Consider the following 13,775-nt stretch of genomic DNA (forward strand, 5'->3'; position numbering starts at 1 on the left):
TCGCCGTGTACATAGGATAACGTCAGACGGACAACATGTAACAATAATTAACTGTAACGTAATTGAAGCCGTTGTTATAGTAAGGTATTTTTTCGTTTTTGTCATCAGAGAGTAGTTCATTTCTCATGTCAGAGAACTTCCGATTTTGGGCGGGCTAATTATTGTTAACCTGTCTAAAGCATTGATGTTATTAGTTAGTTAGTTTATCTAGCTACGAATTCTGACGGGAACAGATTTTAGCTAATAATAACAACCACTCATTTGCGTTTTCCTCGGTAGGCTCAGTAGATCTGCCCGGTAGCCTTGTATATTTTCGTTTGCGTCAGATTTTTGACAAACATTTTATCATAATTTTGGATTGCTCGCTTTGTGAAATAACATACATTTATTTTTTGATGCAATCGTGTTGATAGATTCATTTGCGAGTTAAGATGTAAACTGATTCGGACCGAAGCCACTTCCAGTAAAAATTGAGTCTTACGTAGCTCGGACTCTGTCCAGCCACTCTCGCTGCAATGACTGACTTATATACCACGCGCTTATGCCATCTACCACGTCAGTTTTCGAGCTCATACCACAGAAGTCCGGCAACGGTAACTGCCCCAACTCCCTTTGAGAATAGGGTTTTATTGCGGGAGCTTCTACGCAAATCTGTCGACTGCAGGTAAACTGTCAATCTGTTTTTACGCGCGGTACAATGCGAGTCAACAGAGCTATGTTAATACATGCGCTTATGATTGCCTTCTGGATAAAATGAATGGAGCTGCTTGTCGGAAACAAGGTGTTTAGTTAGATAAAATCACATAAGACACTACAATATTTAATCTATTTAAAGTAACTAATTAGTAATTAGCACGAAATTATCATTGAGAGGTATGTTTATACATGATTACGTCGATGACCGGTATTTCCGCACGCCTAATTTTAACATTGTGTTAAAATGATCATGTTAAGAGACATCAGCGCTGCAATATTTAGTCACTGTTATTGCTTTCTTGAGGAATAATTAGCGCGTACACAGGTGCCTAGCTTTGTCCTGCGAAGATTTGTTGCTCGTACGCAGCTATAGCGACCACAATTTACAATACTAAGGTGTTATAAATTATCAGTATTCGGTTAGGTAGAATGCCAGAATGTGCAATAGCCTATCCCGGGTCCTTATCGCTGGCAGGGCTGAAGAAGACATTATCAGAGTGAGTTAGGCACATGTTTAATTCGTGTCATATTTTAGCGTAGGTTTTTATCGTTCGGCTGAATTTTTATCAGATCAGTTAGTACACTGGAAAAGGCGATCCTATTTTAGTTTCTATGTAGAGATGTAGGCAGAACACTGACGCGTCTTGGCCCTATTTACGTGAAGCCTGATGACGAAAACGCTAAAAATTCAACGAGCTTTTATCCCGAAACAATGACAGGAAGGGGACTTAGCTGCTTCTGGACACTGCTGCAAAAAACAATATACGTAACCGTCATACGCGAGTGTTCACCATCGCCATCAGTTCAATGAGGCAACAGATCATCCCTTGTTTTCGTGGCATGAAAACTGTTAAAAATATTGATCGTAGCTTGGTCCTTTTAGGAGCGTTCAATGCTTGATTCAATTAAATGGGTAATCAGAATCGCATTTACTGCAAGTTAATTCGGCACCCCTTTGAAAGCGGAGGGTAGCATTGAATGAAATACAACGAGGCATTTGTCACTAATAAATAACAGTATATTATAGAACATGGTGTTAGAACGTAGGCACGAGAGCTCATTCAAGAGGCGAACATCTGACCCCAACTACGAATGGGCTTCTACAATACCCAGTACAAACATAACCCTCACTATCAACGCTCATATATACTTCTATGTTCAGCGTTATAATTGCGATACCGCGTCAGTAATCACTGGGCTACCTTCCAAGAAACGTATATCAGTTGATATAGTATCGCATTAACGAACGAGAGCAAGCCAATTGTATGCTGGTCTATACTATCGAACACCTATATCAATCTATTTTACTTCATCTTGCTGCGTAACGAACACAAGCATTTACATGTCTATTATATTTAGCTATCAGTGTATGGATATTATGTGCACGCCATAGCTCTCGTGCTCAGCTACACTAGAAAGCTTTAGTCTGCTGTTACTCAGATGCCGAGTTTTTTTTTTCTTAGTTTTTTCGCAATATTTGGCATGTCGGCATCGATACAAATAGAAATCGATAGAAATTGTTTATCAGTTACTAAGAAAATATCTCTGCATTTGAATTACGCCGACAGTGTCGCTAGCTGATACCCTGCAAACAGAATCGTTTGTGACTTTTATCAATGAGCGGAACTCATTGCGGTGGTTTCAAACTGCGTAGGACCAAGTCATTTTTTTTTTTTTATTTCCTCTAAAGTGGAACCTATGAAATAATATGTTAAATATTTCGAGGCTTTCGTCTAGCTAAGCCCACCAAGCATTGCTTCAGCACTGGCTCTTTCAAACTTAAACCGCTTTACTCACTAAGTCGCTAAATTTAGCGGGCAAATTGTCAGCGCCGCATCATCACGGGGACCCTACTATAACCTAGAAACAATGAGTTATTGACGTACGCCCAACATGTGCACCGATTAGACTCTGGTAACAAAAACACTGCTAAATAACGTGGGATTATTTGTGCATGTTATAAAATCTTACGAGGCAGTAATGGCGCAACTCTAAAAGGAGTAGTTCATTCTTAGGGTCCAGGAGCAGTACTATTGAAGAAAATGGAATGGATCAACCTCGCTACTACGCGATTATTTTCGAAATACTTACCTTTAGGCGTACTTGACCTGAAATATATAAACAGCCATTCTATGAGGAGACCTTCAAAAGCTTGGTTCATCTAATGGAATTGCTTCCGTTAGTCAAACAAATATTACCGAATTTACTATGGTGTTGTATATGCCTCTGGGATCATAATAATCGCGAGAGACTACTAACTGCTTGCGAGTTTTGCGTCAATTATTGCTAGCGGCGTAACGAAAAACGCAAGGCACAAGTCGTTATACAAGAATAATATGGGTAATGTCAGCGTCGTATATCAACCCTAAGGTTTCTTTTATTAAGCGCCTTGTCAGCTGCATAATATTGTCGATGTCACCATGATTTTAAGATACGCCCTTTTGTAGTGGGCTAGCGCCTATATCGCCATAAAGAAAGCTATTTTATTCAGATGTACAGATGCTGAAGAACTAGTTGACAGTGGATGGGCCAACGCGCATCTAAAGTAGATTGTTCGATATTATTACTTTTAGTCTTACCTACTAAAGCAAACGTATCGACAAAATTGTGATCGAAATAAAAACGTCGACCTTACTCGTTCAGTACTACACACGTGAAAAAGCAATTATATCTCCAACCAACGGCGATTATGCCTAAATACAGGCATCGTGCTGAACATTTTGATCCGTATTTTTTTCGAGTTTATCGAATCTGTTAGCAGTTAAAACTGTAAAATTGCCTTAACTAGGCAACGTATAGAGCAAACCCTATTGAAATAGGGTAGACGCTACCTGAACGCACGTACAACCAAACGCAATGGCTACGGTAATGTAAAAACGATTGCTTTCAGTGGGAGACCCAATTCATTGGATTCGAACTGTTGATGAATTCGCGTCGTGTCAGACCAACCGACTCAGTCATTAATGCTTCTTTCCATTTGTCATAAAACGATTATGAAGATTCTTTTTACTAAGAGCTGACGAGCTCATCTTTCCTGAACCGCCATTGAAGTGCAGTTAACTGATATCATTTCAGTCGTGAACCAAAAGGAAGACATAATTCTATCTCGCAGAGCTAATGAGTCATTTCTTGGCTACGTATTCTATCGTGACATGGTTCACAAGTCTGCTATAATTTTCCAAATGCCTGTCGGGATGTCGTACACGGTCTGTATTCGAATTACTTAGTTTAGCTTTACTGGATACTTAGATAGATAGCGATGATAGCTTTAATCGTCTATGTTCACTTCAAGTAACGTTCATAAACCATCCGCCAGAAAGCTGCTCTGTTTTATTGAATCTGCGTTACTTTTGCTGAGTGTCATAAAATGGCCCGTGCACCGCATTGTACTAGTTTGTAAATCGAAACATTTTAGCTACATTATGTTGGAGTAACGATTCATTATTTCCTAATACGAACTACACTATTAAAAACCTTCGATTCGGCATCATATCCACCGATAGAAGAAGCTTGCTCTTATACCAGCGGCATCCGATGGCGTCATATAGAAAATTTAGCGCACACCGTTACCATACGTGCGGTGTGGACTCACAAACCATCTGATGCTCTCCACCGTGGACACGGATCAGTTCACAAACAATAAGTACGCAATAAGGATTACTTTCTATGTTCAGAGATTTGACTTCAGGCTCTTTACGGATTACTTTCACAGAGTTAAACTTACTAACGCAACAGTAAACTAGCGTAAATATTTAATATTTTCTACATTATTGCTCAAACTATTGCACCGTTAGTATCATATACTTATAGATAGATGTTTAAATCAACACCCGACTACAAAACGGTCAGAATAATCATTCAGGGGTCATTCCTCGACGGTTTTTGTTGTCCTCAGCAAACTGATGACACATACAGAGATGTTACTGAGGTCGTCATTTTTTCGAGTCCTTTGGGTTTTACGTGGGGTGTTGTGTTCGACCTTGCCAAGGCTACACTTCTAAGTTGGTCCGCACCATAGATCGAGCACTGCATGATAATGATCATCGATAATACCCCTGCGAACACTTCCGAAAAGCATACGAGGACTATTACTTTTTTCATACAGACTTCGATTTAACCACGGTGGTCGAATCGGCTAGTGTAAATGTATTATTATCTGTCTACTGTCATGTATGCTAATTAGCATCGGTGAAAATATTGGATCATACTATTGAGAAAACGTTCTGCGTAAAATGGGCAGTGAATGGTCAAACCCACAGAAAGGTGTTATGGGCGGTCTATATAGACCTATTTGTGCATCGCTAAATCGAGTACGTCAGCTTGAACCCCAACAGGCTCGATATACGCCACCACCGATAAGTAGTGTCTGTTTCGCTGAAGACGTTTTTGTGGGATATGACAACGCACGTAGCAGGTAGCATTACACAGAGTGGGGAAGCACGTGTTACCTGACAGTTTGCGAGTCCTCATCTTGCACTAGAAGGTAAACAAAATGTGGTAAAAATAAGAGTAAACAGAAGTATAGTGAAAATTATAAAATTGTGAGAAGACTTTCGCTCCACCTTGTGTGATTTACTTTATTATCATTATACATTGTATTATACCAGTATACGTACAAAGTCTAAAAACATCATATGTAACTTAATTAGAGCACCTTTACTAAACAGAATAATGATTGCTGCTAATTACTTATATTTACTATGAAAACCTGTTTTATGATGCCCTCGGAAGAATTTTGTATTATATACATGTATATGTATATAATTCCATATCGAAAGACACAAGAAAGGCCCAGCATTTGCGTCTATGCGATGCGTTTCACATAGAATGTCTCACGAAGTGACTAGCAAAATTACTTCCATATGTATACTCATCGACGAGGTGCAGGATAGATCTGAGATTTGAAGAATTCAGCTTCAAGGTCGCAAAGCTACAAAGCTGCACTAAGGACTCGTCACTAGCGAATAAGTAAAGCAATGAAATTCTTGACTAAAATCTAATGCGCGTATGGTTTTACATGAAATTTCGATATTCCCTTGTTGTGCAGTCTATTGGTGCGGTATCATCCTGTTGTTACTCATGTAAAGAGCGCCATCATGTTTCACGTAACATAAAATTAGCCGTCTGTCACTACGGATTTTTATAGTCCGAAACCAGTAACCGCGGTTTACACTGAGCAGGCGGTATTTTTGTGTACTTTACGTGTCAAGTAGTATTTTAAGGGCATGTTTGCTCACGGGTAACTTGTCCGAGATTTGTTATTATGTTCGTTAAGCGCTATTGTTTGGTCGTTTGTTATATACAGAATCATTTCTGTATGCCAGCGACAGAGAATAATCTTTCGTTATATAGCAGTCGTCCCAACTGTCGTATTGGCCACTCTTTACCTTGATAATGAAGAGTGAGTTATACCGTATGGCGATTGACATTAAATAATATAGGATTCTCGTTAGTTTATAGGTGTCGAACAATTACCGAAGCTATTGACCGACCGTCGCTCATATGCTGTAGTGCTCTATTAAATCAATGCGCACTGATTGATATATTGATGTATGGGTTCTGTACGATGAGATATCGTACCAAATTAAAATTTCTAATGGACAGTCATTTTTTCGCAAAAATCTAGCGCATTTGCAGTAAGATTAAAAGGCCCTACTAAGAAAAATCACATATGATTAAACTTATATATCTCTAAAATAAGAGCTGACAGTTAGAAATGATCTTATTCTGTGAGAAAAGCCGTTCAATTAAATCATAATTTGGACAATTTTTTGCCCATCGCTAAGACCACATGCAAGAACATTATGTCAAAGACTTGTTTAATATTCGGATATATATTAATATTAAGGCGGAAACATGCCCGCTCACAGTTCAGTCGTTGCGATACACAGTGTAGGGCTACGAGTAAACCCTATTTAGCTAGAATATAGTTTCTCTCGATTTGTACGTTAATATCAATAAAATTAGATATGGCGACAAAGAAGCGAAAAATTAATTTTGTCGCGAGTATTTGCTTGTTAACGATGTCGTCGGTGGCTGCCGTCCTTTCGATTCGCGATCTCATAAAATCGCTGTTAAAGCATATGTGTTTCGTTGACTAAGTGCTTTTAATGTACGCCAGCAACCTATAGCGCTGCGGCTAGCAACGTACGGTACTTCGGGATGATCCACCCACATCAGGCGGTGCTCAGACGCTATCCCTCACCACCCTGGTTTCTGTTGCAGATCGGCGATAAACTTCGCTCTATAGGAACAATATGGCTCAGTAGCTATAAGGAGAAAACGTTTTTTATACACTATATTTTCTTGTCCGTGTTGCTCTTACGAATGTTCTGAAAGACTACTGTTTGCTACTCGTAGCACTCTTGACAAACCCTATATTTCACGAATACAGCTGTTCTGGCTCTCAAATAACTGCAAGAGCCGGCTAATGGCCAGAACCAAATATATTGTACATCTTTATTGAAACGTAACCGTTAAATGGTGGTATCGTGATACGGGAGGAGATAAATGGGCTTCCTTTTGGTTCCTGGTTCAGCTCAGCTTCGGTTATGACTTCAGTTGTCGCATGCCGATCCAGATCGATGACTTTCGATAACATTCTCTTATATCATCGCCAACGTATACTTTAAGCGAATCTTAAGCTGACAAAGCAGCCGTCAAAGATATTCATACGGGTACTTTATATGACGAAAGGCATGTGTTGATCGCACTTTTATTGGATTTTCCGTGTACGCACCCCGCTTTCCCCGAGTCAGATTGATCCGTATTGTCGTTGTGTCATCTGCTGATTAAGCATTTCTCTACTACAACTGGTTAAGCTGGCATCAGAGGATATCAGACAAAGAAGAACTTTTGAAGACAGAATTCAAAGACAAACACGCATTACTATGGTAGCAACATTCAAACGGACTGTCGTTATGTAAGCTCGTAACCAGATATATAAGATGAAGTGAAAGAATCATCCAGCTTCCTTTGTTTTCTGTCATTATATTGTTTCTTACGGGTCTATAATGCTCGACCAGATGTAGTCAGATGTCGTTTCACGAAGACACACAATGCCTTGTAATTTTTCTCTTTCTTATGCATTAATACTAAATAATGGAGCATGCAAAAATAAGTTAGTGGAACTAAGGCGGCGAATGCATCGGAAGTTAACGCTAATAGCGCAACAAGATTATTGGCAGACTTACTGATTCGAGGATTCCAATTAATTGAAGTCAATTTGTTACTTATGGTATTGGATGCCCGAAGTGCCACCTAGCCCAGAATGTCCATGACAAGTTAAAATGGCTTAATTGGAGAGTTTCTCCTTTTGTAACAGCCATGTTGGATTTGATGAATGGATAGAACATGTTCAGCTATACGCTCTTAAGCACAGTTTGCTTGTAGCGCGGTTATTATAATTGACAGTACTTAAAGCTCGTAGTGAGTCAACAAATCATAGTAGAATATTTGTGTAGAATATTGGGTTTTGAAAGTTCAAATTCAACATCAATATTGTATCATTTATCTAGTTCTGAGTAAACAGCAAATTCGTATAATACCGAATGGTTTTACGGCGACAGGTATTGCGTATCTGGTGTAGCTGTCAGGGCTAGCCATAGCCTGAGAGTAGGGATATTCACGAGAAGTCAACATGTCATGCCGTAGAATCGCACCCTAAGACATTTGTCGTTCCTCAGTGGACTAATTCTATATGTTCTTATTTACAAAGGAAGAGCGACATTTTAATAAACTCATATCTTAAGTCAGGGTTGGCGTCCTCGCGTGTTTAAACATTCTCCTAGAAAAAGAATAATATTCTAGAAAATTGGTGTGAACAAATATCTCAAATCTGGCCGTCTAATTTTAGAGAGGCCAGGTTAGACAAAGCATTGTTAAAAATTTGTCATTTAATTCCTAGATCGGCCGACAATTTATTGCTCGACAAATTCACCACCCAAATCTCGTCTGTGATTATTGTTGTAGTGGTTTTACTGTTTCCGTATCCACATTTCGGATCACAACATAAATGTCAAGTTTCATTATTACAAAAAGAAAGTTTTGCCTAATTGTACTTTTTCTCTATTTTTCGAATGGAATGGAAAGAAAAAGCATAGTTGCCCTACCAGCACGAGGTCGCGGATCCTGATGTAGTATACTGACTAAACTGTTTTCGACTATATGTATTATAGTTACTAGTGAAACCACAAGTGTTTGCCCCCCAAGCGTATCATTGACAACTCGTTGACAGCTCGGCTATGTATATGCGGAACAAAATATACATCTACTCGTTATATTTGTAATGCCGTCGCACGTTGATGCTGATTACAAACACGAACTAAACAGAAATTTGAAGTAGTGTACTTTCGACAGTTGTTTTACAGCAGAACTTATGTGCTACCTTTTACAAGGATCCACTGTTTAGGATAATACAGGAGAAACCACTCAATGATGACCGTCCACTCATGAGACTTTTAAGTTCTTCGAACAGATTCCATTGTGAAATCGATTTAGCCATATAGTTCCATATGGGTTAAGCCATGATTCGCAAAGGGTCTTGTCAATTTTCGCTACGTTGACTACCTTTCACGAAGTAATTTTTAATCAAGTAATGGCAAATTTTACTTGAAATAGATAAGTTAAATTTAGTAGTAACAATAAAGTAAATTTAAGTTGACTTCGAGAAAAAGACTTGTCTTAGCTGAGACACAGCGTCGATTTGTGTTTGGAAAATTTTCACGGCTGAAGCTGACGCAAAACAATTAACACACTTTCTATAATAGATTTTCATCTATTCGTCTGCTCACATTAGGGATATTGATTTTCTTATTGGTCTTTAGTGATCCATAAAGCTGAAGCTGCACCATGGAAGTATTTCGTAATCGTACCAATTGGCTCGAAGTGTATGCGTTACTTTCAATTCCATTACGAACTAAACAAAATGCTTTCAAGTTCTATTTGAAACCACTTGCTGCTAGTAAACGATCGTCAATATGTACAGACGGTCACTGATGATGTAAAGAGGTATAATAAATGCAGGGGCAATGAGACCAGATGAATTGAAGTTTCGTCAGCCGTTAGCCATGCTAAGGTTAACCATGTTAATGTTAAGCAGGCGGAAATGCCTCCTACGAGCATTTTTAAGTGATTACGTCTCTCCAATCTCTAAATCATGACTCCTTGGCCATCAGCATGAAGGTAGGCCTCGTAAGTAATAGTTTATGCCTTGCAGTATAATGTTCTGTTTCAGCTAAATAATGAATCAGCAACAGGGGATGAGTCAATGTTTATATCTATACCTATTGCTTAATAAGTACGATATCTGCAAGCTACAGTAGGTTTTGCGCGTCTAAGGATCTGACTAATGGGTTCTTCAATTCTATCGAAAATTAAACGAAAATTAAAATTATGATTTTTTTGTCATCCTCGTAAACTACTTTTCATAATGCGCCCGTTAATCGAATTCTTTCAAGTTTCTTCAAGAGACCTCTTGTAGGTATATAAAATATACACGCACTAGAGCTACTTCAGGTTGACAGGGAGCAAAGAGGACGACTTTCGTGAGTCACGTTCGAAGTCATCTACTCAAAGCACCATCGATAAGCAATAGTACGCTACAAGTATGTCAAGTGTTAAAAACGCTAATACTCGATCAATACGTTTGCCCCAGAAGTACATCTGAACAGTCAGTCGGTGACTTGCACATAATATCACTAACATAAATTTTCCGATTTGCTCTGCATCTCTCTCACAGCTCCCAATCGTGGGAAGAATACAAAATGCCCCGCGACATTCTATTATATACCAATCTATTGAGGTGCTTATCTCACGATACTGTATAACCAGGACTAGTGTAACGGTGACGAAATCATCCAGGATTGAAATCTTACAGATTTCTATTGCTGCTGAGACGGCCACCTGCTGGAGCATAGGCTCGATGACGGACAGCAAACTTTGTTCGCCGTCACATGCAGTCAAAGGAACGGTGGCGGAGGGAGGAGGCTGATCGACGCCTGTTTACGTACGCCAAAAGCCTGAATGAGCAAACTGTGAAGTTGCTCACGTCTTTGGAATTTGTATTGGTGCTGTCCTCGTCGCCGTCATCGTCGTCGTTATTGTTATTCGGTTGCGATTACTGAGTACGTCACCAACGGCGGAAATCTCATTTTGTCGTTTCCTAAACCATCATTGCGCGCAGACTCTCCATTGCATTGAGTAGCAGCACGTAAACGAAGAAGGCCATTAAAATACCTGTTCCCTACGTACGTATCTCACACAGACGCATAAACACATAGGCCCATACTGACATGTTCACTCACACGATTTCTCTGAAGTCCTCTACTTCTCGATTGTCGTTTTTCGAAACTACGACAAAGCTTCAGTTATCGAAAGGCCTGCCCCTTGACCTGCTTAGCCTATGAGCACGTTATGCAAGACTTCGTCTACGATTTGCCACTCTCCTTCTTTCCTTGCCTCCTTTATCGAGGACACAAACACAAGTGTTGGAACAGTTGCTGGACATAGACAGGGTACGTAATGACTAGTGAGGCCGACTAATCTACGGAGAGGCATGATAAAACAGATTGCCACTGTGTGTCAGGACACTGGCTAGGACGACGGTCAAAAATGCATTGTTCACTATTAACGTCGGCTCCATTAGCTCTCTTCTTTCTGCCTGGCTGGTTGGTTATTTTATACATTTCGCGCGGACGCGTCCTAGGCACGTACAAACGTTACTACGTTTGCCGTTCGTTCATCGGCCCAGTCAAATCGAGATTGCTCAGCAATAAGCGGACAGCAAAGGCGATTCGCGCTTCCCAGCTTGCTGGCATCCCGGGCTGGTATTAAAGAGCGACAGCTTCTAGGAGCGAGCCAGGCCGGGGCCAGGTAGGATCGAGCGGCTCTTTGAAGCCGGATGCGACCGCCGCCAAGCAATTTCATATTGGCCACGTCTCGTTGGAGCAAGTAAGGAGACGGAAGGCCAGCTCCGCGCTTCAAAGACGACAACGGAAAGCGAAGACGTTGGTAGAAAAAGCGGACTCTTTCTAAAGCCATATGCTTAGGCTAACGAGAAGAGTAGCATAGAACGAAAAGCATTTATTTGCATGCATGGTCAAGATGGTTACGAACATTCAGTCGTTTGAAGAAATATGGCACATGTGATGTGAAGCAGACTATAATTGGTATGGTTTACGGTGGGTAAGAAACGTGAGGTTACCAATGAAACGGAGTCGTGACTTATGACTTTTGGCTACCGGATCGTTTTATGTAAAGCTAAGTTTCGTAAAAAGAGTGAAATCGAGGCAACCCCGAACGCCACATGGGTGATGCTCGCGTAATAGCAGTTTATTTCGGTTTGTTCGAGCGTGCGTGTGTTAGTTCAGCTAAAAATTGTTGGAGGCAAACATCTGTACGACAGCAAATTGTGAGTATCCGACATGCCACTAACAGATTATAGTTGAATTTAAGAATATTTTCTAGGCGCGCCGAGTGTGGTATAAACAACTGGCTGACGACATATATTCAAGCTGGAAATGGAGCAAGGAACCTGTTTCCCTTCAGCGCTTCCAGCGAGCGTATACATTTGCATTATCACGTATGATAACTTGGAACTAATATGTGTTGACATCAGTAATCCATAATCTGATTAACAGTACTGGCCCAAATTGTAAGCGGACCAGTAAAGCGTGAAAACGAAACGATGTGAAACCTTTTCGTATCAGAACTGATCGTGTCAATGGCGGAAAGATAAACTAATTAGAAACTACTAGTATGAATACCTCTCATGAATATTGCACACCACTCCAATTACATGATTGAATGAGCAGACAGTCTGCTGGAGCCGGCCGGTAAATTACAACCAGAGAAAATGTTCTCCTTACAAAGTCTGATCTAGCCGCATCTATCTTTTCGAAATCCTTATGAAAAGTTGATACAATGTAACAAGTATCTTTCAAATAACCGCTTGAACTATGAGACCAGGCAGTGGCGTGGTTGAAGAGGCACAGTCCTTGTCATAGTCAGTTGTCAGAACGTCGATAGAAAAAAAAATTGAAGATATGTCTAAATAAATAAACCTTTCGAGTTCTATGTCCGTTGCTATTGCTTTTGTTAAGTGTTGCTTCAGACGACTGGTGTCCAGCACGAAACGAAGTGTGTCTACGCCCGGTTCCAAATCTAAACAATTACATATTCCTAGATTTATTAAGCGTTACTATTGATTTATCATAGCCGGGCACTTCTAGCCTATGGAAGTGAGCAAAGCGACTATCTGAAAACCCAGATATAGCTGCGACAAGGCGAAGCATTTCCTCTCGTCTCTTTGACCCCTCTGTCAACATCGACAGTGTCGGTATATTCGGGTAAAAGTGTGTCTGCGCGAAATAAGCCTGGAGAAAAAAATAAGATGCTTCGAGATGACGATGTTTATTGGCTCAGCTGTCTGTTTAGGCATCGATATATTATGTTTCTAGTTCTAGGTGAACACTTTTCACCTGCAGCTATGAAATTGAATAGTATGCATCCGGATAATTACGTCCTATTTACGCTGCTTCTTCGACGACGGTTGGCCATTTTGCGGCCAGGTCAATACGAAAAGCTTTTGTGCATGACAAGCGACTAGAAACAGGGAGAAGCTTCTTTGAAAACCGCTGTTTTCATTTCGATCCTAAGGGCAATATAAAGGAGTCAGAAGCACCGAAAAGGGGTACATGGGCGATGGGCATGTCTTTGACCAACTTGTTGCGTGCGAATTACATGTCCTTAGTTGAATTTTGCTGGAACAGTATTCTACTTATTCACAGTCATCAAATAACTAGGACTCGGTGGGTAAACTTGGGTTTTGGTGACCTTAACGATGCATGGTTAAATTTCGTAATCTGGGCTTTGTTCAAGTGTATCTATTGTTTTGAAGCTATAGACGATCATTACAGCAAGAACTATGCTTGGTTTACTATGTGCAGAATAAATAAAAATATGGAATAAGCGTTTTATCAAAACAGATTGTTAAGATGTTACGAGATGTTCCGACAACATTTTCGTATTGAAACACCTGGTCATTTAAAACCATGCCGGTTTACCGTCGTTTACTTGCT

At 40.1% G+C, this 13,775-nt stretch overlaps 1 protein-coding gene across 15 annotated transcripts in view; it reads left to right on the plus strand.

Annotated features, from left to right (window-relative positions):
- Window positions 1–13,775, plus strand: part of LOC111255014 (uncharacterized) — a 40,716-nt gene that overhangs the window by 11,709 nt on the left and 15,232 nt on the right. For 6 of the 15 annotated variants that reach the window (XM_086975441.1, XM_022816627.2, XM_086975443.1 and 3 more), the window contains one exon: window positions 414–664. The exons of 5 other annotated variants lie outside the window; for them this stretch is intronic. In XM_086975441.1, coding sequence (XP_086831567.1) covers window positions 516–664 — 149 coding nt within the window. In that variant the 5' untranslated portion in view covers window positions 414–515. Of the gene's footprint in view, window positions 1–413; window positions 665–10,612; window positions 12,107–13,775 lie in introns of those variants that run through there. 4 more of the 15 variants (XM_022816633.2, XM_022816631.2, XM_022816637.2 and 1 more) reach the window with 2 other exon arrangements.

The sequence above is a fragment of the Varroa destructor genome, unplaced genomic scaffold, assembly GCF_002443255.2.
Source record: "Varroa destructor unplaced genomic scaffold, Vdes_3.0 BEIS01000007.1, whole genome shotgun sequence".
In the NCBI taxonomy this organism is placed as follows: Eukaryota; Metazoa; Arthropoda; class Arachnida; order Mesostigmata; family Varroidae; genus Varroa; species Varroa destructor.